The sequence below is a fragment of the Lutjanus erythropterus genome, chromosome 4, assembly GCF_056507025.1.
Source record: "Lutjanus erythropterus isolate fLutEry1 chromosome 4, fLutEry1.hap2, whole genome shotgun sequence".
In the NCBI taxonomy this organism is placed as follows: Eukaryota; Metazoa; Chordata; class Actinopteri; order Lutjaniformes; family Lutjanidae; genus Lutjanus; species Lutjanus erythropterus.
The window spans coordinates 19,002,262-19,030,032 of NC_139320.1; the positions used below are offsets into that span (position 1 = coordinate 19,002,262).

Consider the following 27,771-nt stretch of genomic DNA (forward strand, 5'->3'; position numbering starts at 1 on the left):
TGTAGACAGAAGTGTAAATGGCAAATTGTCACAGGAAACCACAGACATGACAACTGGAGCCTCACTTATCTCTCTGCAGCCTTATCAGGCTCCCTGTCCTCGCTACAAGTGTCACCTGTCACCTTGTGACTGCTGCAAGCTGTCATAAACATCGATTTGGAATTTTTCAAAAGTCTGTCTCTTTATTTTGAGGTTTGATTTTTTTTTTTTTGGGTTGAGGTTTCTCTCTCTCTCTCTTTTGCACTCCCTGTCTTCATCCACCCACACACATATGCACATGGGCATGCACACAAATGCATGCACAAAAAATGCTTCCATCTCTGAAGGACTACACTCTCCTTACGCTGCTCCAAATAACAGCTAGGACCAGAGCCGGCTGCTTGACATTTTTCCCTTTCAGGAAAATGGGGGTATTTTAGCATGATTTTTTTTTCCATCTTGCCCTTTTCCCATTGTGTAAAAACTCCGAGGAGCACACTCTCCTCAGTGAGAAGACATTACTATGCATTAGGCAGGAAACACTCGGCAGGCTTTCACACATGAGCTCTTTGGACTCGTCTATCCTGCTGTAACAACTGATACATGTCAGACATCGAGAGTGAAGCGGTAAATTGAGTCAGAATGTTGCAAAGATATTTCCACATGCTTAGTTTTACATTTTGATTTAGTCTGGATTTTTGTCAAAGCATACTTCAGAAAAATGTAGATTCAGCCATAAAACTCCTGCCTCAAACTAAAACTTGCATGAATCTGAGAAGATGTAAAAATACTTATTCTATTTACATCAGCGTATGCATCATATTTATTTTCATCCATTTATTTTTAGTTTCTTGGGTCAGTCCACTTTTCCTCAAATGCAGTGCAGGGAGCAACACAGCGTCTAATGGTTACTAGAGGGGCTTTCAGACCGTCTTGCTCCTCATTATTTGATTATACGTACATTATGACATCTTTCCAGCATCATTACGAATGAATGACTCATTGTTCTATAAGCGGCTTTTGAACTAATAACCATACGGATGACCAATTAACTTGTGCATACCAACTTTGGGGCAGTCTGTTGATATCTGATGTATGCATTGTTAATGACGTTGAGAAATTTGCTTGGATTTCCCCTTTTCCAATGCTGGCAATCGAGTAGCCTTGTGACTATAATTTAAACATGACTGAAAAAGTCCCAAACACTTTTGTGTTAAGAGGCAATCCAGTGTCTAACAATCCAGTTTTGAAAAGGAAATGTACGTCAAAAAGACTCAACTCAAACTAAACGCTCTCCTCATGACTACATAGGTTTAAAATGTATTTTGCTATGCAACACATGAGTTAGACAGTACCATTTTCATGTATTAATGCAACATTATGAGGTTTAAGTTTCCTATGTTCCTAGGTTAATTTAATTATAGACACAGCATTTAAGACTGTGTCAACATACATATTCTGGTAAACTGTTTAAAGTAGCAACAGTGGTAGTTTTTTATGCACCGTTTTTAGACCAAAAGCCATGACAGATGCTAAAATAGTGCATATGCTTTAGAAGAGCTTGCAGATATCTCCACATCTTATCGAACCTGGAGAACATACATAAACCAGCTCTTTGAGCTTGTATGGGTATGAAGATGCCTCATGAGATGAGAAGATAATTTTACTCTAGTGTTATATGCAGGGGCAGACAGAATTTCTATATTTCACCAGCGTTGCTAGGACGACCTGGAAAAAAATAGGTTGAGATGCGGGCTGGAGATAACAAGGAGGTAGATGAGAAGTGAAGACAGAACAAAAGAGTATGAGAGATATAGAGAGAGAAAACAAGAGGAGAAGAAGAAGGTACGAGTGAAATCTATTCTGTTTCCTGTAATGTGCATGACTCGGGTTGCTGGGGTAAAAAGGTGTCGTTTTTTTGTTTTGTGTTTTTTCTTTTGGTCTAAAAGTGGTGCATTAAGGCACCTCCACATCTGGAGCTTTTGCAGAGCATAAACAAGTGTGTTGCTGCACTGAATTTTTTTTTCCTATAGAAAGGGTGGCAGGAACAATTCTGCACCCTTTGAGAATATTTTAGACAATATACAAGAAAGAACAAATACTATTTTTACTACAAATACTAGTTCTATTTGCACAAATGCATTCTATGAAATTCTATGGATTATTGAAATGAATTCTGCAGTCTATTAAGTCTTCAAGACCATGGGATTTTTTTCCCCACAATGTAGAGAAGTGAATGTCAACAAACAGGATATTAAAGATTTGACTTCTTACCTCGTTTGAGCTCACTTGCATATTCATAATTGTATTCAACATTGATTGTTGATTGTTATTCAAAGTTAAAACAAAACAAATAAGATAATAAATAATAAATAAGATTGAAATAAAACATTATTTTCTGATTGTTTCACAGTGGTTACGTTCTACAGCACAAATAAACGTGCGTGTGTATCTGTGTGTGTGTAAATCTCTTTCTGCAGCTCTCACAGACGGAGAACACAGGAATGACGCAGAGAATGTGATGTAATCTTTGTTGGCTACATTTCTACAGTTTATAAATGAAATAAAATACATTTACATTTTGTCACTGGCACACCTTAATGGAACAGAGCGATGATTAATGTTGCTTTGACATTTTTAAGAAAATCTGCTGTGAAAAAGGTCTCTAAAATGCTTTTCAGGGTGGGACTCTCTACAATATTATAATATATAAACCATGACTTCTGGACATCGTACCTGTGTATCCTGCCAGTGCTGCTGCTGGGATGACGGGTTTATCCTTGCTGAGGTCTGAGCGCTCCCTCACATAGTCTTTGAAAGTGCCCTTGGGCTTGTGGCCATGCAAGGCGGTGGGATAGTCTTCAGAGTCAAAGCTGTCGTATGAAGGTACCCGCTGCAGGCTGCTGAATGAAGACTGGCTGCTCCATGACTGGGTCAATCGGTCGCAGCTCTCGAAGCTCTCGATGCTCTCGAAGGAGTCCTGGCCACCGAGCTTACCTGTGAGGGACGGACGAAGAGAAATGGGGAGAGAGAGAAAGAAAGTTGTTACAAAATCACAAAATTTTATAGCATATTGTATTTTAATTTTCGAATAAAGCCTGAATTTGTATCATGTCTGACTCTGACTGTCTGTAACACTTTATCATAACTGTCAAAGTAAATGGTAAAGTGATAGTGGATTAAACTTAATAGTTTATTTTATTTATTATATATGCTTTATAAACCATTTATTAAGCAACTGTAGTTTTAAAAACATCTAATGCAACTTTGTAAAGGCCTTGTAAATAATATTTATAGATGCACAACACAGTCTTTATTAATCATTTAATAATTAATCAATTAATTAAGTTTTGTTAACATCAGTTGCAACCATCCAGATAGACAACACATTCTCTCTATGTGATTTTTTCTTAAAGGTTTACAAATCATTTAGTTATCTTTAACAAATTCTCAATATTGTTTGATAACAGGAAAATAACAATTAACTATAATTTAATTAACTATCAATTTACAATTTATTTATTATAAAGCATTAAATGACTCTGATTTTCCTTTAAAAAAAACATACCTAAGATTGGATGTGCACCTATTTTTCAATGTGATATTTCAATGCATAAGAATGTTAATTGTTATTATAAGAGCAATGTTTACAAAAGTGGCATGAACAACACCTTAGCAGTAAACTATGTTCCTGCTCACTAAGCTATATTGTCCTGTATGGTGCCACGTCTCTCTCCATTTCACACCTCATTTCCCTTTTACAACCACCATTTGGACTTGATTTTAAATGGAAGACAATCACACAAATTGCCTTGCTATTTTTGACCTTGGGAAAGATAAGAGGAGGCTTTCAATGGTGAGCCATTATCAAATGACAGATAATGCAGCGCCTCCATTGATGCTGAAATCTTCAACTGCTGAAATTGAAGCCACATGTGGATATCAGTCGTGCTACGAAATACTTTCCCACGTTGGGGAGAGCACAACACAACCCTCACAAGCTTGGTATGTTGTCATGCATGGGGATTGGACCTCATACCTTACAGGCAAATGCTTAAAGCACTGGGAGGGAGGCTTGTATAGTGTACATGACACATGCTATTCATTTATACAGCTGTGGATTTGTGAGAAGAAAATCCTGGCTTTATGGCTATAAATGTAAACCATGCTGCTAATTCCTCTGTAAACTATCACTGGGAGAGAAAACAAGCCTGCGCATTCAGAAAAGCAAACAGTTTCATGAGAAAACCCGACGCTCGCTAACCAAGGATGACACCTCTATCTCCTTACCCAGAAAGTTGAGTTGAGGAAAAAAAAATTCTTGAAGGTTACACCACTTGAACTGTTTTACATAAAGGCCGGGCGGCAAGAGAACACGTTGTGGCTTTGGTTCGTGTATCACTCTGACAAAAACAATAGAGTTTTCTTTTTTTTTCCCAACACAGTCTAGAGTGTACGAGACGGGTTTGTTTGAACCGCAAACCAGCCAGAGAGCCTGCTTTTCTTCTCTTCTAATACATGCACGCTGATGTGGCATGACAAGATTCTGGTAGCTTCAGCACAATCACACACACACACACATGCACACACCCACGCAAACACTCAACGTTTCACATGCACTCACACATGCATGCACATGTGGACACACTTATCTAACGATCCAAACAAACTGTTGATTAAAAAAGAAGTGCAGCACTTTCATCACTGCGGTGCTTAAATCTCATATCCAGCGTGTGACCCCTCACCTCTGCTGAGGCGTCCCACACACATGTTGTCAGGGGATACCACCTCCTGCTTGACAGAGAAGTAGTCCCCCTGCAGCGGGTTGAGGGGCGTGTCTCGCAGGATGACAGCAGGGTATTCACTCTCATACTTGAGCGTCAGCAATTCCTCTGAGCTGATGGGATGAAGCGTCTGGTAGGACTCTGTGATAAAGCCGGGCTCTGAGTATTCAGAAGGAGGGACACACTGAGCATGCTCAACACCGTAGCCTGGAGACACAAAAGGACAATGAGTGGAGATGGAAAGCAGAGAAGGAGAGCAAGGAGCAAAGCAGAAAAGAAAGATCAATCTTAGAAGAGCAGAGTCATTATCGGTCGTGTGCTGAAGTGTTGCCCAATTGCTTAGTGTGACAATAGTCCAGAAAAAAAAACACACACACAGTGCTGACTGCATAAGATGAATGTTGTAGATTTGAGGCAGAAGTATTGATCAGACATGTGGCTAACTTTAGCAAAACTTACAGTGATGTCCTATTCTCTTCTATGATATGAGGTCAATATAGACCCATAGCTCCAGGTTTCTTCCTGGCATCCATATCCAAAACGTTAACAGTCAACAACAAGTTTTTTTTTAGGTGGACCTTTCTTAAGCGTCCCATCCCAAGCAGTACATTGCTTAGGTTCTATGCTGGTGCCTCTCATGACTGGGGGCGTGCCGGCTGCCATTTACTATAGCTAATACACTGATGATCAATAAATGTCTCATACAACTCCACTCCAAATGATTCAAACTATCCCTTCAATCTTTTATTCACAACATTAAACCACTCCCCCTTTATCATTTCCATTCATATCTTAGGCACGCATCCCATGCCATTACACAGAATGATGACTTGAGTGTGATGAGTACTTACTGACAAAGTAGTCTGAGGTATAACGTGATTCCTGGAAGTTGGAGGTCAGTCCATTGATGGGGTAATGCTTTGTATCCTCTTCATGAAAAATAGATAGAGAATGAGCATCAGTGACCTCGTCATTGATTTCATGTATCATGTAACTGCATCCAGCATTATCAAAAATTAATGACCTGAGCTAAATTGTGTCTTCCTGTTTGGTTCCTGTTACTATAACAAATGCCAGCAGGGTCCTACATTGGTGCAAGCAGTGATTTCACTCTGTATGGTGAGTATTTCTCACATACTGTATGTGAGATAAAGAGTCTCTGAGACTGGGTTGCACTAACAATTGCATTAATGAAGATAAATTTAATCTAAAATTAGTTCTAAAGAGAGTTCAGCAAAACTAGATTTGAATTGAGTCAATCCAGATTTGAAATTAAGCAGAGCTCAGTTAAAAGCTAATCTCAGTGTGACGTTCATTCATGTAAACCAACATTAAATAGTTTAATCAATATGGAAATAAATAAATGAGTAAATAAAATAAATTTGAGCGCTCTCAGGACCTGGTAAGTATAAAAGATGGGGGCAAACCATTAACTTTTAGCTGCTCTAAAGGCAGCCATTTCAAAAGCTAATACTGGATCATAGTTTAAACTAGAGTTTGATGCAACATAATTTAAATCATTATTTAATGAATCAGAAAACCCGTATGGCGGGCTTACCTTTCTGAAGCATCTCTAAATGCTCCCACAGGATGTCGCCCACGAAGTCAGGTGCTAAGTCGAGGAAACGATCCTTCCCCATCGCACACAGGGTGGCTCCATTCATGCAGAATTTGTCAAAGTCAACATTCTTCAGGCTGAACTCATTCACTGTCCATGTTAGCCACTCAGCCACATGGTTTTCTGTCCACTGTCTGGGATCTGAAGAGGATCACGATTGTTACACGCAATATTTATAAAAACAGATGTGCATTCAGACTGAGATGCACATAAAACACACACAGAGTCACTCAAACATTAATCCTAACCTGTGACTGATATGACAATACAGATCACTGTCATACAGACAGTGAACTGCAGCACATTCTGTATTATGTTTTCACTGTGAGAAAACTAACTCTAGCTCTTCCGTTATGCTGCCAGCTATCACACCGACACTGTGGTAAATATATCTGCCCATAACAAGTCAATCAACAACAAACAGGGAGGGAGGCAGCGGTGGATGTAAACAGCAGTGGTAATGACAAGCCAAAACCAGAGTTTGCAGATATAGTATGATTACACAGACACATACCGAAAGTCCTGCTGTTTCCAAACAGCATGAAGAGGCTCTGCGGTCATCCTCCATTTAGGAAGCTAACTCATTATTTCACTGTCTGTCTCTGTGTCTACATTCTCTGGATGCTGCAGTCAGTCAGTCTGCCTGGAGTGACATGCATGTAATGTAGAGTCACTGCTGGAATAACTGGGTGTCTCCTGGTTTTTTTTCTGAACCCTTCAAAGAGATGCCTTCCCTGGATGATCTACAGCAGGCTATGATGTGCTGTGATCTAATGAACGTGCATGCCTGATGTGTGACACGTCGAGGTGGTTTTGAGGGCCCATGCTTTGCTGACAAGACTTCATTTGCCAGATGAAAATGTTAACAGGGACCAATAAGAACACAAGTAGCTGACAGTCTTACCTTTGGGAATACCGAGTCGCTGCTGTTCCTTTGTGAAGCCACTGAAGGTGGCCTTCAGAGCCTGGGACATCATCTCTTTACTTCCTGGAGTTAGCAGGGGGACATCTCCACACTCCGGATCTGCCAATCACAAATTACATCGATCATGATATTATTTTGTGTAACATCAATGTCTATTTCTTTTGGGACTGCAATTACTAATATGCTAATATTATATACCGCTTTAATTATTATCGACAACACAAGCTACAACAATGCATCCTGTATTGTGTTTCATGCCGATGAAGCTTCCTGAATGGAAAATTGAATTGAGACAGAGAGAGGGCGGGAAAGAGACTTGTGAATGTGGTTCAGTTAGATATCCCCACACACACACACACACACACACACACACAAACAAAATCAACAGTTGTATCTGACCGTGATCAACAACATGGCTCAACAATTACAACCCGTCTAGACAGACACTGTCTCCGTATCAGAGCCAATTTAAAGAAGAGCTGTCACACCGTCCCACCTCAATTGTTTAAAAACAGAGGTGGCACTGACTGCATGTGGATTTTTTCTGCAGAGTGATACACGTTTCAGTGGGCTGAATAGGGCATAGTGGAAATGATTATTGGCAGTCTATAAATTACTCAGAATTAGTCAGAAATGTAATACAAGCACATTTTCACCATATCTACAGTTTCTGCTATTTCAGGCAGGGTCTTGGTACAACCAGTACTGGAGTTCTGAGAGTAACTCTGATACTGGTATACAATACAATTCCAAAAGAGTTGCTGTACAAAACACACGTTAAAACACAAGTTAAAATTGATTTGCAAATCCTTTTCAATTTATATGCAATTGAGTACAACACAAAGACATAAGAAATAAAGATATTTAATGCTCAAACTGATGAACTTAATTGTTTTTTGAAAATACACACTGAACTTGATGACTGCCACAGGGGACAGGGGAATGTTTACCACTGTGACACATCACATTTTCATTTAACACTCAAAAAGCTTTGAGAATTGAGGAAAGTCATGAAAGTGAAATTGTTTCTCATTCTTGCTTGATATACAACTTCAGTGGCTCAGCGGTCCAGGGTCTCTGTTGTCGTATTTTTTGCTTCGTAATGTGCCACACATTTTCAGTGGGAGACAAGTCTGTACTGCAGGCAGGTCAGTATAGTATCTGCACACTTCTACCATGAAGCCACGCTTTAGTAACATGTGCAGAATGTGTCTTGGCACTGACTTGCTGAAATAAGCAGGGACATCCCTGAAAAAGAGCTTGTCTGGATGTCAGCATATGTCGCTACAAAACCTGTATGCGCCTCTCAGCATTAATGGGGCCTTCACAGATGTGACAGTTAGCCACGATAGCATGAGCACTAACACATGCCCATACCATCACAGATGCTGGCTTCTGAAGTTAGCCCTCTTTAGCCCTGCTACTGATTTGGGATCAGTGTTGTGAATCATCTGATATTCTTTATACAATAATTCTTTATAATGTAAAATACAGAATATCTATCTCTAAATGACACACATTTTTTTTTTTTTTTGCAATTATTCCAAGTGATTAACTATTGTGTTTTGGAGGCAGGATTTTGTAGCTTAACGCTGGTATTTTAAGAATTATAAATACTATAAAGAAAACTATATGTATATATCAAACCTGAATTAAGAAAAAAGAGTTATTATACATAAAATGCTGCTATAAAGCTAACAAAAACAAAGAAAAAAAGTTTTCATGTAGGTGCACGTTGCACAACTACATGCCGATACAGTTATAGAGTGGTATCTGTCGGGCTCTAGGCTCTCTTTAGGCATATCCAACTCATCTGGCACTGCATTAAAATAAACACACAAGTTTATTTGCACATACCACAAACACTAACCTCTCTCCTGCCTGCACATTCTAGGTGGGAGAGCAGCGCCTGGTGCCCATCACTGACACCATGACCCCTGCTAGCCCTCCTACCATGCTGCCCCTGCACAGTGGGCCTACTGTCACCGGACCAAGCATGGGGTCAACCATTCTGAGAGGTCAGGGGTCGGGGGATGAGGTGATGATGTCACCGTGGCTACTGGCGGGTGGCTTGGAGAGTCAGGGGGTGGGCTGTCTCGAGGGTCCCGGTCACACACTGGGGTTACTGTTCTCTGCTCACAGCCAGTGGGCACCCAGTGTGGAACAGAGCTCCCTTTGATGGCTTTAAACAGTGCCTGATGACTCGCACTCATCTAATTAGATTGACCAGGCTGCAGAAGTATGGGATGAAGGGGGAAAGCAAGGGCGATGACAGGGGGAGAAGGGGAAAGACCCCCAGGCCACAAACACTAGAACAGACTGCTGAAGATTATACCAGCCAAGACTCAACAAATGACTTGTAAATAGACACAAAAAGGCCCTGCAGAGTTCCAATTAACTGACGTGCCTTTATCATTCAATCTGCAAAACACCCACACCCATTTACACAACAAAGACAGACATATATCATGATCGGGTAGAGACTGCAGTATGAGATAACTGTATGGTCTTGTCTGATCAACCTGGGGGGTTAAGTGTGTGAGGCAAAACTTCAGTAGACCACAACAGGGCATCTTGAGGCTTTGACAGGGTATGGTGCACACAAAAATCATTTTTTTTGTTTGCCACAGTGAAAACTGTTTTATTTATTAGTGGTTATGAAATAAGCAAAGAAAGTTAAAGCTACGCCTCTATATGACCTACATAAGCAAACAAGACCATCAGATTTTTTGTATTTCTATATAGTTACTCTTAATGCCTGCCACTGGTTCAGATTCTCTTTGAAATCAGATAAGTTGTGTTTACATTTTATCAGGCAAAGTTATAGTGAGTTGTACATTAGACAGCTAAAAAAAGTGGTGGAGATATTTGTGTACCTGATTTTATTTTTGATGTTACATTTTGTGGAGATGCTGTTGTTCACAGGGGAATCCAAAATCAACAAAATGTGAAAGTTCTAGCTTTAAATGCCATGTTTAATCTAGGGCTGCAACACCTATAAAATGTCAGGAAATAGTGGAAAATGTGCATCTTAGTTTGTCAAAGTCCAAGATGATGTCTTTAATTGTGTCACTTTGATAGTCTAAACTCCAAATATATTCAGTTTAATACGACAGAAATGTCTGTACTTGAACGTCTCACAGCATTTTCAGCCATCTTTGCATCAATTAGGGTAGAAAATGTTTAGTGTTACCAAACATAAGTAACTTGACTTTTCGGTTCAAACAGGACTTGCAGATGTTACTCATCTGCAATAATCAAAATAGTTAAATGGTTTGATTCTTTTTGCTAGATTTATTGTCCCAGTATGGCATTTAACTTGCTTCGGGCAAGCAGGCAATCCTTATTGTTGAGCCCTGGACTTTTTCTCTCTCTCTTTAGCTCATCCTGGTTGTCTGTCTCCATTGCATGTCAATTAAAATGGTCAAAAACCAGATCACAAAAGGCTTGAAGGCAAGCTAGCGCTGAGGAAAAGTAGTGTCACTCCTCTCACAGCACCGCCATTCGTTGAACCCAGATGTTCTGGCATCTCCTCTGGCTGGTGGTTTCATCTGCCAGCAGTACACTGGGGCAACATACAGTTCATGCTTGTTTTCACCACTCGCTGATGTCTCGACCTCGTCTGGAATGCACAGCAGCTGTCCCTCCTTCGCCCATGTAACCAGTGTCTGTCTGGCTGTTTGTAAAATTAGGTCTTCCAGTTTCTTTTTTCTGTCTTTGGCTCATTTTTTTCTCCCCCTCTAAAGAAAGAAACCTCGCAATGGGCCCTAGACAGAAGACAGACAAGAGCTCTTTGCTTCTTCACATAATTCAATTAGGCCTGTAATAATATATTGGTCTCCGTTACACTGGTGAACAAACAGAAAGTTATTCATTCAAGTCAAAAGTAAAAGCAAGGTAGAGGAGCTGAGAATAAACCCTGTTTTACTGTCTCACAGTTAAACTATTGTCAGACGCAACTCACATCAAAATAAACTGTGCAGTTTCACAATGAAAATACGACCCGGGGGTGAGCGAGCCGTCTCTGTGTACATGTTATCCCGGACAGTGAGGTTGCCTGGGCCTCTGCTGAGCCCTTTTTTTTTCTTCCAAGCAGCGTTGGTAGTGCAAAAACGTATGTGTTGCAAACGGCTGCAAACTGAGATGGGACTGGGGCTCAGACAGTCTGCGCTTTGATGTGAAGGCAAGGGGCGAAATGTGGCAGTTTATTTAAGCTGGATCGAGTGGAGTTTGTCTGCCCTTTCGAACCGTTTACGCCCCTCCCTCCCCATCTCCATCGCTTTTATCAGCCCAGCCCCAGCCTGTATTTGCCCACACAGACTTGAACCCACTTAAGCACTAAATCCTGCATCAAAGACACTCAACACCATCATGCATGAGAACTACCATTAGACGCTCTGAAGAGAGAAATATGTGAGCCATGATTATAGAGCAAATAAAAATGTGAACTGCAATTTGTGTGATTTCTTTTGTTTTGATTTTGAATACCCCTGTTTAAAATGAGTTTGAAGTGGGGAATTTGTTTACTGTCTTGCAGCAATTCAAAGCACAACAAGTGTCTGCTAAGTAAATTGCTCTCTCAGCAAAAGATTTTACTTTCTTAAAGGAGAACTCTGTGCTGTAAGTTAACATAAAATGACCAGGATATGCCATCAGAGATTGAGGAAACCTGCTAAATTGAAATACTCACTTCTCTGACAACAACACAGCTGTGGTGTCCTTTGTAATTTCTAATCTGGGCCCAAATAGCTGTTTTTAGCCTGTATGTTTCATGTTAATTACAGTTAAAAATAATGTTCAGCGGAAGAGTAAGTGTCCATTTATGAGTCATAAAAAATCATTCATAATCTTGCAGAAAGCACTGGTATTTATAAAGGTTAAAGAGGGCAAAATGAGTTTGGCAGGCAGTAAGACAGGCAGTCACTGAACTCCAACTCTGGAGTGTGCATTTTCAGAGCAGAAGGCTTTTGTTTTCAGCATAACATTCTTAACTTCACATTGACAGACAACTGACAGTTAAAAACAGCTGGTCAACTTACAGTGTAGGATACATCATCGCTTGTTATATTTGTAATGTCGCGCTCATCTTGCGCTTATGCAGTGTTCCTATCGCCTGCCTGAGCTTCATCGAGTCTGGGGAGGAGTCGGCAGAGGAAAACAACTCGCTTCATCCATACATTGTATATTAAATAGAGATTCAAGATTTAATATAACGTCTGTGGCTCCAACTTGCTATTTGGACTGAAGCACTAATTTTTGAACACACTATTGGTATGGTTTATGTATTTGGTGTAGTCTGAAGTTACATAAAACAACAATATTAGGCTTTCTTGGCTCAACTGTGGCGTGTCTATGAAATCAAATAATATAATCATGATACCATAGACATCCAGGAACTAAGCAAAACTAAACAAGTAAACTAAGCAAAGGCCCATTCTTAAAAACATGAAGCAGAACACACTGCAAGGTTGAAGGCAAACAACAGACCTAAAAGTGCACTGATAATAGAGCAGGCTCCATGGTAGATGATCCATATGAAAGTTATCTGCGGCAGAGCTAATGTACAGTGCGCATCCATTAGTGTGAGAGGCGAGCTCAGATCTAGACAATCTCTAGTAAATGATGAAGTCCTGATAGGATTTCAATGCCTGCGAGTCCCATTAGATGCAGTATGGTCAGTATGTACTGAGAGTTAGAGCATCCACAAGTCATCACTTTCCACATTAGATGGTGTGGGTCTATCCGCAAAATGAGTCCCATCCACTTAGCTCACGATATGTGGGAGTGGGTGTAAATCACAGGCAACATTATGGCATTTCACTAACAAGACAGAGTAAAAAGAGCATCTGGAGTGAAAAGTATGGAATGAAACTAACTTCTTCTAATGACGCAGAAGAATAATAAGTCAATTTATTCTAAGAATCATTTGGTGAAGTGAGACTGATGTTTTGTACAGTAAAAAGGTATTGATTAGCCACTCCCTTCTTACCATGATATGAGTAATGGACAGGCTGCTGAGTGTGACAATAATATCTTCCCCCAGGGATTCTCACTGACAGGCTGTGTGCACCTTTGCTGCCCTGCCCTTGCGACCAAGCCCCAACCCAACCTTAGACGGAGGGTCTGTTAAGCTGACACACATAAACACACACACACACACATGAACTAAATTAGCAGCCTTCTTCGCCTGTGCGCCGGAGCGAGGGCGTGAAATTGGGATTTTTGCGACTTGGGCCAAAGTCTGCGGGGCTGGAACAGGCAGGGCTGGGCAGGGCAGGACAGGGCTGGGGAAGATAGCAAGGGAGCATCTCGGGTGGGTGAGGGGAGGCTGAGCAGGGGGGTCGATGAGTCACCAGCCTGTAATATGAGCCCATCACAGGACAAGTGAACCGGGGGTGGGCACAGCAGAGAGAGAAGAATGAATGGGAGGTCTCATAAAGCTCCCTCTCTTCTCCTTGTCTCTGGAGTGACATCACAGTGGGATCAGTGCCATCTCCCAGTCTCTGGCGGAGACTCAGTTCATTCATAAAGCCTGGACTCCTGCCTCCACTCAGAATGATGCAACGATACAAGCAGAGCAGGCAACCAGACCCAACAAATAAGGGACAATATGCTTTCTATCATGCTATCGAGCTATAAATAGCCCTATAGAGTTCATCCAATGAGTGGGTGTGTGTTGGGGCGAGGAAAAGAGAGTCGGCTAAGAGAAAAAAAGTGAGGATGACATCTAAAAGGCTATTCAAAGCTGGGCTTTTGAAAAATGAAATAAGTTAGGGTCAAAGAGGCATTTATTTATATCAGTGTCAAAGCATGTGGTAATCCATGTCTCCCTCTCTATGGCCTTCTGTAGCTAAGTGTATGCATGGTGGGCTTTTTTTAAATCAGCAAAAGAGTCAATTTCCTGTGGCTAAGTTGCCACTTCCTGTGGGAAGTGAGGTGAGATGTGGGTTCAGGTGAGGGTCAAACATTTCAGAGCTACCACCACGGCCTCACACCTTTCCTGAATATCCCTACATGCATACAGGTATGTATCAGCGGGGTCAGGACATGGCGCAGGGAAAAATAGATGAGGTCTTGGCTACTTGCCAAGGGGCTTATAATCGGCTCTTTAAGGCAGACCAGTCTGCCCACAGCAGACCAGAGGTGACACTGGTATCTGAGAGAGCCTTTGATGGAGATCAGTATCTAGACCCCTGGTCTGAGAACGCGGGGTCATAAACTCGACCGACATGAAGGGGGCCCATTCAGCGCCACAGGGTGATAAAGTGGTGGCTGAGGGCTGCAGTGGAGCGAGAGGAGGAGGACGGGTGGCAGTCTGGTTTTGAGAGGGCTGCTTGTTCAGCCAGCCACTCCGCTGTTTAGATTTCCATCTCAATGCCAAGCACCAGGAATAGAAGTGTAGGCCTGGTGCCTCAAGCCAGAGTGAAGAAGCCAGACCAGACCTAGAACAGTGTTAACCTAAAGAGATCCAGCGCACAAACCAGCACCATTCCACCATCATGGACAGCAGTGCTGAAACACTACTTTTATTCTTAGTTCTCCACCACTGGCTTCTGGCTGCCCTCTGGAAGCACAAGCCTGTGGTGGTGTAAAGCAGCTGTATGGGACGAGGCCACTACTGCTGACATCTGTCTTTGGCCATGAAACTAGAGTTGTCCAGGATCATCATCACCACCACAGACATACCGGCTACTGAAGCAGACTGTAAGTGAGACTAATACCCCATAGCAGCCTTGCTGCCTTTCTTTCTTCGACTCACTCCATCTCTGAAATCATATTAGCTCATGATGTGAAAGTGCATTAACTCTACTGTTTATGCCAAAGTCTCAGCGCTTGATACGACATTACCTCTGAGCTTGAAATGATACGCGCCATCGCCAACAGACGCTAAACATATTTTTGCTAAAACCTTGATGGTTCCAGAAAAACGAGGGGAACAGAGACAAGGCGCTCTGAGCATGATTTGGCACTGTGTTGCTTATTTAACTGGCTACAAGTTTTGTTGTTCTGTGATCTCCAACAGCATGTAAAGGCCTGGTTTTTAGGTATGCCTCAAGTATTAGAGGTTGAGCAACCATTATGTACTTCTCTCAACAGCCTGTTGCACAACCTCCAAGTTCTCTGTTACTTTGAAAGGGCAGGCAAATAATATTGGGAAGAAGTTAAAGCCCAAACTACACAAACAGAAGAGATCTGACAAATCTCACAGAACTCGAAGGTTTTCCGTGACCTCTATATGTGTTAAATATTTAGAATGAAAGCACTACTTAGTCTATAACGATTTGGCGGTCTTGTTTTATCCATCAGTGCTAGGAATAGTGGCGAGGAAAGGGAACTGACAGGCGAGCGCTGAACTGAAGAGTCCAGGTGGTGCTAGCCTAGCCGTATCCATGCTAGCTGCCCTCCCAGGCTCCATCCCTGTTGTAAACAGACAGGGGATGCTCTGGGGGAACTGTTTAGGCGTTAAACCAAACACACGACATATCTGACAAACAGTTTACTCTCCGTGTTGCATTTTTTCCACAAAACATGGTGCCTGCCCCATTTTTAGTCCAAACTGATACATTCCACAATCAGGTTCCTGATATAAGCGTGAATTATGTGGGACAGCACACAGACATATATTCACACACGTCGATGGATTTGTTTGCGACTCAAGCGTTCTTTCGGGCACGTACGTACATACGCATGTAAGCGTTGTAGTGGCTGGGTCTAATTATACATCACACATAATATATAAAAGCTTGTTGCTTGTTTGAAGGCAAGCTATGGGCGACAGATGGATACTTGATAAATAAATTCCCCCCAGACCGCAGTGTTTTCATGTTGCGTGCCTCACATTCCACCTCTGTTTTACAATCGCTAATGTGCTTCTCACAGCTTTCTTGTTTTCCTCTAATGTGACCAAAAAATGACTTGTGGTCCAAGTGGCAAAATGGTTTCAGCTCAAGATGATGAATTACCCTTCTATTTTAAGCCCAGTGTAGGCTCCATGGCTAATAGCAGCATAAAACATCAAACATCTGGCCACATCTCTCTTCCTTTATCTTATTTAAGATATGTGAGTTATTTTTCATGACGATGTGAAACACCTCAGCTTCGGATGGCTGGCTCGGCTGATTAGAAGATGGAAACCACAATTTGATAACTGGAAAGTTACAACTCAGGGTTTTGCAAGAGATGGAAGTGATTTCCAACACATGCGTATATCATTGCAAATGTGTAAACTCATGCTTACCTCTTCTTTATCTCTCTCTCTCTCTCTCTCTCTCTCTCTCTCTCTCTTAGGCACATGCGTGCGTGTGCGCGCGCACACACACACACACACACACACGCACACACACAGGCCATGACTCATTCCATCAAAGAATGACTGGACTTCAGGGGATATCGTGCCTGTTCACTTGACAGTGTGACTGGTCATGATGAAAGCAGTGACCGTATCTTGTAAAATTCCTGCTTAATGACTCAGACTTTGTCACTCTTAGTTGAAAATGCATAAAACAAACACATGTTTAGGAGAGCAAACAGAGACTCTCAAATGAGAATTTTTGACAAAATCATTTCATCAAAAGACTCATTCAGGCATTACTGAAACCAAATATTGTCAAAGTCAAGTTCTCATTATGTTCTGGATGTGTGGACAGCAGACATGCCAGGACAGGCCAGTGGTTTTCAAACTGGGGTCCAAGGACCAACACGTGGGTGGAGGGGATCCCCAGCAAAAGGAAGAACAGAGTATTTTAACTCTTATCACATTTTTAGAAGTTTAGAAGAATTAGCATTAGCTGTTTTGATAGACTGATTGACTTATAGTGTTCCTAGTTTTATGATTTTTTGAATATGAAGACTTTCTTATCTTCAAGTCCTGGGTGCAATTAAGTTTTTGGTCCACCAGCCAAATGCCTCATGAATGTTAAAATGTTAACCAGCCACTCAATGGATTACCATTGTTTTTTTTTTACTGGTGATTAAAGGTTTACCCAGAGGGGAAAACAAAATTCTCTCTTCTCTTCTTAACGTGAATAAATCTGGGAGTCCCTGTTCTAGGCAGACGAAGAGATTCAGTTGCTTTTACCTTCATAGCTTAACTCCAAAGGTAGTCGAAAAACATACATGAGTCCCATTCCTCGACCTCCTCCTTGGCTGCCAGGTTACACATGTGCCTCCCATTTGACTGCGTCACTGAGGCCATCTCATCATGAACACCAGAGTCACTCCTACACAGCGGAGCAGCCAGCCACCCACGCAAACACACCCATCTTTATCATTCTTTGTGTTGGCAGACCAACCAGTCAACACAACTCTGATGCTGTAGGTCTGATGCACACAATGTCTGCGGCTGTACCCCATTTGTTCACCTGATTACAAAAGCAGCATGCAATGCGTGTTGACTCCAAAAACAGGTGGCGTGCAGCAAATGTAGACAAAGGAGAAAACAAGGGAAGAAAATCTGGAACATGCGCTGAACAAAATGAGCGACATGGCCTCGTTGAGGACAGCCAAACATCCGTGGTGGAACAGACACACTGCTTTTCAGGACAGTGGACTGATTCTCAAAGCAGGCGTGTTTCTAAACTAGCCCAGTTTCCATTCCATTATAGGAAACATGGCTCCTAAATGTGGAACTATAAAACAGAAACAGCACCAAAGCAAGAGGACAAAAAAAATTATATAGCACTCAGTACGATGCTGAGATGAGTGGGTGGTTGTGGAGCCATTTTGGGGCAGTGTCAGGCCAGTTAGGGTTCACATCGAACTGTTGATGTAGGGAGGAGAAAGGCCTGTGGTAGCAGAGCCAAGCAGACACACAGTCGGACAGCCAGTGGCGTGTGGTGCAGGAGGCGTCTATTGCCATGACTCAGGGATTACAAGCAAGGAATGACTGGGGATGGTACAAAGTGCACTCACCAGGAACTCACTATACACCACATCAAGGCGTCATGAGAGAAACTCATGTGGCTGACAGAAAGACATTGGAAACAAGAGGAAGAAAGGGAAAGGAGGGGGAGGAACACTTAAGGAGGAATTGTACGAGTGGGTGGGTGATTGAAAAGAGCCGTCTGTTACAAAAAAAGCTCGTCAGTGCTTTATTTTCCCAGCCAAGGAACATATTTTCCTTTGTTTTGGTTGTTGGCTTTTTGTAGAATGTGAGTAAAACAAGAAGCTGTTGAAGATTGATTGCACCATAATCATTTTGATCTCATATTATATTTTAGCATAGTGACAATTCACAACAATTCACTATCATCATATCAACCACACCTCAGAAGGTTTCTCTTTCTCCATCCCTCGAACAACCCCCCACCCCCCTCTTTCACCATATGCTTACTATTTAACAGACTGTATCTGGTGCTAACACGCCTTACTTTATGACTAAGCTTTATAAGCAAAGATTAAGGCGTGTAGTCACCAGGGAAGCGCAGAGATAGGACCTACAGAGTATAATGGTTTCATATTTATATGGGCAAAACAGCACATGATGAGCTGAATAAACAAGCAATAAATGAAACGTCGACTTAATGGGGGGAATAACCCATTTTATGTAACGCAAACAAGAAAGACTAGGTCACTGTGGGAACTCACAGACAGCTACTTCACTAGTGTCCATGACGGCTGTGACGATACCAGAATTTTAAACCTTGATACAATACTAATTAAAAGGTACTCAATGCCTCTTTCAATACTACAGAAAAAAGTCCTGGACTTTTCTGTATCCTGCACACAGTCCTGATACAAAAAAATGTTTGCCTGGTTTTGATAAGATACATGCAAAATTTCAGGTAGAGAATGAACCGAAATTAGGTCTTGAATGAACGTTTGCATAATTTTTTTTTATACCTTCAGTACTTTTGACACTATCAAATGTTAGAATTGTATTGTTTTAAAACATTTGGTGATGCAAAAGTATTAACCTGCTGACTGACAACTTTGACAACCTTAGAATCCACCCAGTTTGTTGGCAAGTATGACCAGTACAGGCAGGCCCATTGAGAAAGCTGGTATCTGTTACCCTCTAGGCACAGACATGGTCTAGTCAAACACCACCTAATGACATATCGGTGATGCTCCAAAGTGGACTGACTAATCAAGTCTCGATCAGGAAAACCATATTGTCCTCAGTTTGACATGGCCCACATTAGATGAAAAAAAAAACAAAAAAAAAAAACGGGCCGGTTTGCTCTGTTTGGCCCAATTCATTGACAGACCACATCAAGAGAAGCCTGGATCACCCAAACAGTGTTTGCACAGCTGCCAGGCAGCCACGCACACTCAAACATTGGCATATATTACAGTGCGCTACTGAAGGAGTGCTGACACAAACACACCGAAGCAAAAAACCTGAGGCTTATGTAACACCTTCTGTTCTAACACAAACTACCCCTCTCCGTGCCATACCAACGTGAGAGGCACCTTAGAAACGAAAGCCAGTGAGGCCTTTCTAAGAGTCATTTGTGTGGCATGGCTTGTGTGTGCTTGTGTGCGCTTAGTACTGTATGTGGCGGGCGTGGAACGGGATGCCTTATAAGGGCTCACAGCAGAAGCATCAGGCATGCCAGTTACAACAAACAACAGCGTTTTGATCAGATAAAAGTGGGCCTCCCACTCATGCTCGCTCTATGCCTCCATGCATGCCACCCAGCAGGGCATGCTCACAAACATTCCTGTCAGTCACTGAACCCTGACAGGGAAGGAAAGTAAAAGAGGGTCGACTTACTCAGGTCTAAAACAGACAACTCTGTGTTGTAAATGATTGACAACTCTTGAGTTTTACATGTATACTTTTGCGCATTTCCACTGCAGGAACTTTTCCCAGGTTCTAGGAACCTTTGAAGGAACTCCATGTTTCCACCACAAGGACCAGGATTTAAATTATGTTCCAGGAACAATATTTTACCCCCCCCCGAAAAGTCACTTACCCATTGGGTAGTTCTTTCCAAATGTACAACAACTGATTGGTCAACTACTCACAGCCTTTAATTTGAGCCATCTTTTTTTTAAGAAATGGAGCCACAAACCAGTTTGTTTTTTGTTCATTGTGCTTTGACACATCAACATGAATTTATACGAGAAAGTATGTAACAGATGGATCAATTTCAAAGTCCAGACCTTACTCATTATTTAGGCTGAAAATTAAATCAAGTGGGAACTATAAACAGCAACCTGTAATTATAAGGTTTACACTGCTTTATATGGCATCATCGTGGCTGTTTAGTCGTAAAAAAAAGTCAGGCTAATTTGCCTAGTCTTCACAGAATTTAGACAGTGGTGGAAAAGTAGGGAAAAATCAGCTAACTAAACCTTTTAGTTCCTTGAAAAGAAGTTCCTAAGAACATACGTTCTAGGTAAGATGGGTGGAAACAAGGCTTTTGATAACACAGCGCAATGTTATGAACTTCAACAAGAAGAACAAGAGTAAAATAAACATGAGCCACTTGTCTTTTGATGTCTGTAATTTCACAATCCAAGACAAGCAACGCCCTCCCCTATCTTTCAAACCCATCTCTGTAGAGCTGACAGTTTTGTTATGGTTACATGATGCTTTCAGTAATAAGCTACCACGATCTATATTTCACTGAAGTAACTGTACCATGTCAGGAATTGGCTACTATAACTGAACAGAGGAATAAAAGCTTTGTGGAACCTTAGATGCCTTGTTTGGGTGCACCTCTGACCCTGGCAGTGTGTGAGCACTTTAAGAGGAATTACCTCCACTGGAGAGCGCGGGATAGAGAGGACAGGCCTTGGGAAAGCTGACACTAGCCTCACTTCTGTCTCAAAGAAAAACAAACGATATAGTAAGGTGGGCTGTGGACCACTTAAGCGTGTTAGTGGGGTATGTATGTATGTACAGTATGTAGCTGCAGGTGTTTGGAGCATCTGTAGCTCTCACAATGCCATAGCCTTGTCCACTGGGACAGCTGCTACTTTCACAATGCACCAAATCAACAAATGTATTCAGGCTTTGTATGGAGCACTTATCTCTATCAGCGAGTTGCCTGTCGTGATGCTTTTACATGCCTGTAACACAGAACATTGCTGTTATGTCTTCTTAGGATCAAGAACAGTCTTGGAACTTGCTGGTACATTTACCTCGTAAGCATGAGAGCACTGAGGAATAAAGAGAACGGTGTGCGTCTGAGAGCCGTGGAGAAAAGACGTGTTTGTGTGAAGTTGTGAACTGCTCCTTGGCAGCCTCAGCTTGACCCGAGTGCACCCAAGTGAGCGTAAGCAGGAGCGAGCATTGCGAAACGGTTTTGCAAGATAGCGCTACGCTTTGGCAACTTAACTGCAGCTGTCAGCACTTTTTCTTGTGCTTTTGTGAGATGTGTATGTGTGAATCTATGCTCTGCAGGTATTGACAGTGAGGAGAAGGCGGTTAATGTGGTGATTCACAGCCCCGTAGTGGGTCAACACTAGCAATTAGTATCAAATTTCCATGATGCATCAATGCTGCTGCTAACAGGCTCAACGCCACCTGAGCTGCAAAAGCACAGGGGGATTAGTTTGTGTAAAAACCTGCTAAATGCAAATGATCCTAACATGCCACCATGTGTAACATCATTCTGTGCAAAAAGGGAGAAGTGAAACCACACAAAAGCCAAACACAAACACAGCTCACAGTCATGGGCTTCCCTCTATGTGCCCTGGACTACCCCTGGAGCACGCCAAGTCTTCCAGGCAGCGGGGTCAGAGAGGCAAGCCTCAGCACTGCAGATTCATCACCTCAGCCTGCCTCTCCTTCCCTCTGGAAAGTCAGTCTCAACCACTGCGGAGGAGGGGGGCAAAGTAGAGAAGAAGGGAAGGGAGGGAGGTGGAGGAGACAGTGGGGCTGCTGGTGGGGAGGGGAGTGATTAGGCACTACTGCCTGTCTCCCATGCTGGCTGGGCAGAATGCCCTGGCTCTCCCAGTGTGGCACTGGATGTAGGGTCAGAGATGGGTGCTTAGATGGAAGAAAAAGAGGAGATGGAGACAGATCCCCGGTGAGATCAAAGCAGGATGAAAGAGAGGGGTGTCACTTGTACATCAGAGCTACAACGCATGTATTAATGTGAGCAACACAGATCCAAAACAAAACGGGATAACATTACACACAGATACATGTAAAAGCAAAAAGTAATTAGTTATGACCAAGGCTACAAAACTCATTATAGTTCATGGGCTGAAGTGGTCTGGACCAGTAAAACCATTGCATAATAACCTATAAATAACAATAACTCCAATTTTCCCTCTTTTTGGTATAAAGTACCATTTCAGCAATATAAGTCAGGGATAGCAGTGCATTGTATTGAAAAATCTCTGCAACTGTCAGACTTTGCAACGTCATGTAGTGGGATGAACTGGAACCATTGGCGGCTGGTTCTGGCCCACGGGCCATATGTTTGACAGCCCTGGTTAGATTACTTGAAAACATGCCTTGTGTCTGGAAGTGTCAGCAATACAAAATAATAGCATGACACTAGAAATGTAACAGTAACGTCTGTATGAGCTAAAACACTGTGCAACTACACTGTGTGACAATTTATTTTGCCTACATTACGTCTTGTTTTGTTAAATTTGAGTCCACATGTGTAAGGAATAACTTTTTCATAATGGTACTTATTTCACAAACAACATTATGCTGTAGATTACACAAAGACACACAAGTCAGAGCCTCATTCATTCAATCAAAATAAGTAACACACTGGTTGTACATCTTATCATGAGTTTATAGCCTCCGGCGTGATTCCATTTGTCTCAAGTGTTGCGTGTTGTCCACTATTGAGCAACCAACAGTGGTTTTACACTGAAACACGCTCAGGACGTTTTGTCCCTCTCAGCGCATCTAATTACCGAGAATGATCAGTGTCTGTGGTTAACATCAACGCTATGTACCAGCTGCTGGTTACGTTACAAGGAAACGTTTAGCAGTAACATTAGTCTCGTGTTAGCTGTCACAGAAGAGTTGTAGTATTACTCACCGTCCATCTTTTCAGCCTTTATGATTGTTAACGTCGGTTTCATATCGACAGCTGCCGTCATGATCATCAGATCAGCGTGACTTAATAACGCCGCGTCCCCCTTTTTATTCTAACAGCTCCAAAAACACAAAATATAAGGGGAAAATCTTCTTTTCCTCTGGCGCCCCGCTCAGTTCTTCTGACCGATTTTTACCTCTTCTCTCACTCTAATGAAAAAAAAAAAAATCAGTTTCTTTTACTCCTAACTTATCTTTGTCTTTCTCCCTCTCCGGGTACATGTACACACACTCCCTCTTTTCCTCGTTCTTTCTTACTCACTCATACACTCACTCACTCCTTCCTCTCTATCTCTGGCTGACTATGGGCGTTGCATTGCACGGAGCCGGAGCGCGACGACAGCTGAAGGGGGCGGTGTTTGGGCTGACTTGCCAGTTGATTCACAATTCAATTACAATGCCCCCCCTCCCACACACACACACACACACACACACGCACGCTTTACTACCAGCTCCCCTGTGAGAACCCACTTCGTACTAAGACCCTTCACGTCATCAGACGCAGTTGGGAATCAACATGTTCCCGCAAATTACTCGAGTTTTACAGGGATGGGAAACACTCTGGAGATGTGAGAGCTGAGTGGACCCAGAACGAACTGAATGGTGCTGGACCCCAATTCAAACAGTTCATATAACAACTCTGCAATATCATCTTTCATGACAAAAACCAAAAAAAAGAACAAGTTTTAACAATTTTCTAAAATTACAAATGAATCCATTTGGGTCCCTATGGACTTGTATGGTGATGTTACAGGCATAATAAAGGGGACAAAAACATGGAGTGTAGGGGAACACCAGGTTGGTTGTAACCAGGCACTTTTCCACCACATAAGCTCTGGTTCTTTAGCAGTTCCATTAAATACTCTCTGACCCTTAGTGCTATATAGTGAACCAGGATCTTGCACAATGCACAATGACTTGTATAATATGACACACCCATTTCGGTTCCCAATGAAAATGAGCTATTTTTTTGGCTCCAGCTTGGAACCAAAATTAGGTGTTTGAACCAGAACAGGGCCGGTTCCATGTTGGTGGAAAAGGCCTAATTCTGTCACTTTGACCAATCAGAAAAGAGCTGCTGCAAAGTCATCGATCTCGTTCACTCCCATCTCCTTTTTGAACTCACAGGAGGAGTGGCATGTCTCATGTCTCATGATGGAAAAAATGATTTTCAGATAAGAAAGTAAAATTTTTTTATCAAGATTAATTTTGCCTGTTGTTCTTTTTATGCTTTGCATTCACCTGCAGGTCCATATGCTAAAATATATAGCTATATCATGGCTGGTGGGAGTGGGAACAGTTAGCAGTTCATTAACATTTTGAAGATTTCTGCATGGTGTGCATAGAACACTTCACAATTCAAGACCGAAAAAAGTATGTGTCAAGTCTGTACACTGTCAATTCTGGGCCCACAAAGCCTGCATCCCAGGGATAACTATCTTCATTTGCCACAACTGTGACAATGTGACCATCCAGAAGTATAGACAACGAATACATATAAAGTGTCCCTTTGTCACTTAAATCATCCACTTTATTCAAAACAGTTTATTCCTCTCTAAAGTTATTTCATATATTGGATAATGTGCCTCTTAATTTAGCAAATTACCTCTCATTGTTACATCTGTCCCCAGTGTTACAACTTACCCATGCAGTAGGAATAAGCTGTAACAACAGAACTGCTTGTAATTGACTTTAACTCACATTATCTGTGATTATGTAGTAAACACAGTAGTCCAAGTGAGTTTTTGTTTGTGACAGACAAATATCGGTGCCATGTATGAAAGTTTGAGAGATTTAGCATGAACACTCACTGACTTACTAATGCTTGAACAGAAAGTGTTACTACAATCCCGGGTCTCCCCCACTGGAATGTTACAGGCACACTAAAGGAGACAAAAACAGCATGGAGCACAATATAGTTGCCATATTTGACACACTGTAAGCCCTTATAGGAACATATTAGCCACAGTATTGTCATACATGAGTGTAAGTTATTAAACAATCTGTCTTTGGAGATGGTTTTAGATCCTAAAATAGCTGTATAACACATTTTGCTGTGGTTAATGTGTGAAGACCCGTAAACTGAGCTAATAGGAGAGTCAGGGACTGTCTGCATCCTATATTCTGCAGGTCCAGGCTACCTCATAACTTGTAGCTCACCCTCATAAACACCTCAGAGTATTTCCTGTTCACCTTGTGCTGATCAATAAAAAAAACAACCATGTCTTTTTTTTTCTTCTCAGCTGCATCAGGAAGGTACATCTTTGCAAATAGGTCAGGGCTGGGCAATATGCCACTATTATACCAATACAGAGATATGAGACTATATACAGATTTTGGACATTGTTATATTGTGATATGGCATAGATGTTGTCTTTCCCTAGTTTTAAAGGTTTTAATTGATAAAATGTTCTGCATTCATCAGACTTTTGTAGCTGTTTTATTATTTGCCTTTAGCCACTTAGTCATAATACCCACATTACTGATAATTATTTGTCAAAAGTTTTATCGTTCATTCATTCATTCATTCATTGTGTTAATATTCTGTGAAAACCCCAACAGTCATCCCCACAATATTGTTGCAATATGGATATTGGTATTTTGTCAAACATATTGTGGTATTTGATTTTGTCCACATCATCCCACCATGCATCATCATCTATACAATCATCTCCATTTGAGAATTTATGATCTGTCATTTTCTATAAGCTATATCACCAGCTTTACAATATGAACGATATTATCTAGACAAATGAAAATCAATCACTGGTTCTTCTATCACCAAGACCATCAATGAAAACTCAGTTTGAACAGGGCAAACTGCCAATTCTAATTCCCAGTTTGCATTGCTTTTTTTGTGCTTTCTTATCTGCAGTAATCAGGAACAATGACCATGCCTTACTGGAAATTTAATCAAGAATTTGTTCTGCCACTGGAAAAGAACAAAGACAGAAGTACCCAGCCACAGTAAGGCTCCACTCTGAACAAACCACTGCCATTAGGGAACACCTCCCATGGCAACGGAAACAGTAATAACAGATTATAATAAGTAAAAGTGATTCTCACACAAATTCCACTGGAACCTATTGCTTTTAACAAAAGTGAGAAAATTAAGCTCCTACAAGGACAATTAAGAATTATTTTATTCACAAATTAAACATTGTAAAAGGTTTTGTAAAATACTTCAGCCCTCCTTTCTATACATCCAACCTCATCATGAGCAACCTTGTTAGAGTGAGTCATATGGCACAACCTACGACGCACGTCAATATGATACTTGTGCATGTACTGTATGCACGTGTGTATGGAGGCAGGGGAGCCAGGGATATTGATCACACATGGATTTTCAAACCGGTGGTACTTCACCGGCTCCATTAGCCACCCCCGGATCAGGTTTCATTGGCCTGATAGGAGCCTCGTCTGGGAAGAGTGCTGGTGGGTTCTGCGGTGAGAGGAGCTGCCTCACCAGGGGCAAAGTGGAGGGGGTGATGGAGGAGAAGAATGGAAGAGGGGGGGAACAGTACCTCTCACTTCATCTTAGTCAGTCAGTCTCTCAATCTCTGTGACTGGACCTCTTTGTTTTCTGTTAATGAACTCCCTCGTATCTGTTCTTAAAAGGACAGCGCGGGTCCTTTCGTGCCTGAGGGCGGTCATTAGGGCTTTAATGGTGTTGCTGACTAATATCTGGGCTGGCGTCACTGTAGCTTATTGCAATTTGGGTTTTCTTCTGCCTGTCTTCACTTCTTTACATCAGATTTTTAAGTACTATGAAAAAGCATTTCGATTGTATTATCTATTAGTTTTCAGAATGTATACTAAAACTGATATGATGTATGATGTAAGATGTAGTTTGATGACATCGTGCAGTAGTGTAGGGTCATGAGAGTTGTTAAAATCACTATTTAATTCATCTTATGCTTAGTCACGCTCACCGATTTCCTTCTTCACTCTCTGATGTATCCAACACAGCCCATGTTTTCCCAGAAGTTCTAGCAACTATCTAGCGATGACTAGCAGCAAACTGGATTTTCTTACATTGGAATGTCAGTACACAACTCAACAAAATATATTTCAAAACATATTTCTTTCATTTTCAGATATTTTAACGTAGAAATGTGGGACACTATAGCTTTAAAGTGAAATTGTAACAGAGAACAAGTAAACAAGCAGTTTGTTGACAAAGTGAATACAAAAAGCATTGTTGCTTTAAATTCCTGTTGCTGGGAAACATCTGAACATATTTCTATCCTTGTATCTCACAACAGTATGTTAAGGATCTGTTTCTCAGAGCAATGACCATTTCTATTGCTTAGACAGCCTGCTGTACAATGACCCTGAAGACAGACAAACACATTTTTATGAACAGCACATGACATGAGGAATTATTTCCATAAAAAAGCAACGGTTAAACACTAAACATTTGGTTAATCTGGATAGAGATCTCTAT

The 27,771-nt window shown here is 41.6% G+C and overlaps 1 protein-coding gene across 3 annotated transcripts in view; it reads right to left on the minus strand.

The window, feature by feature from the left end:
• The window catches only part of ets1 (ETS proto-oncogene 1, transcription factor), a 47,619-nt gene that overhangs the window by 4,525 nt on the left and 15,323 nt on the right, over positions 1-27,771 (minus strand). For 2 of the 3 annotated variants that reach the window (XM_084717211.1, XM_084717212.1), the window contains exons 4-8: positions 7,286-7,405; positions 6,322-6,522; positions 5,615-5,692; positions 4,725-4,970; positions 2,716-2,976 (exon numbers count right to left, since the gene is read on the minus strand). In XM_084717211.1, the coding sequence (XP_084573337.1) occupies positions 2,716-2,976; positions 4,725-4,970; positions 5,615-5,692; positions 6,322-6,522; positions 7,286-7,405 (906 nt within the window). Of the gene's footprint in view, positions 1-2,715; positions 2,977-4,724; positions 4,971-5,614; positions 5,693-6,321; positions 6,523-7,285; positions 7,406-23,268; positions 23,635-27,771 lie in introns of those variants that run through there. The other variant, XM_084717213.1, reaches the window with a different exon arrangement.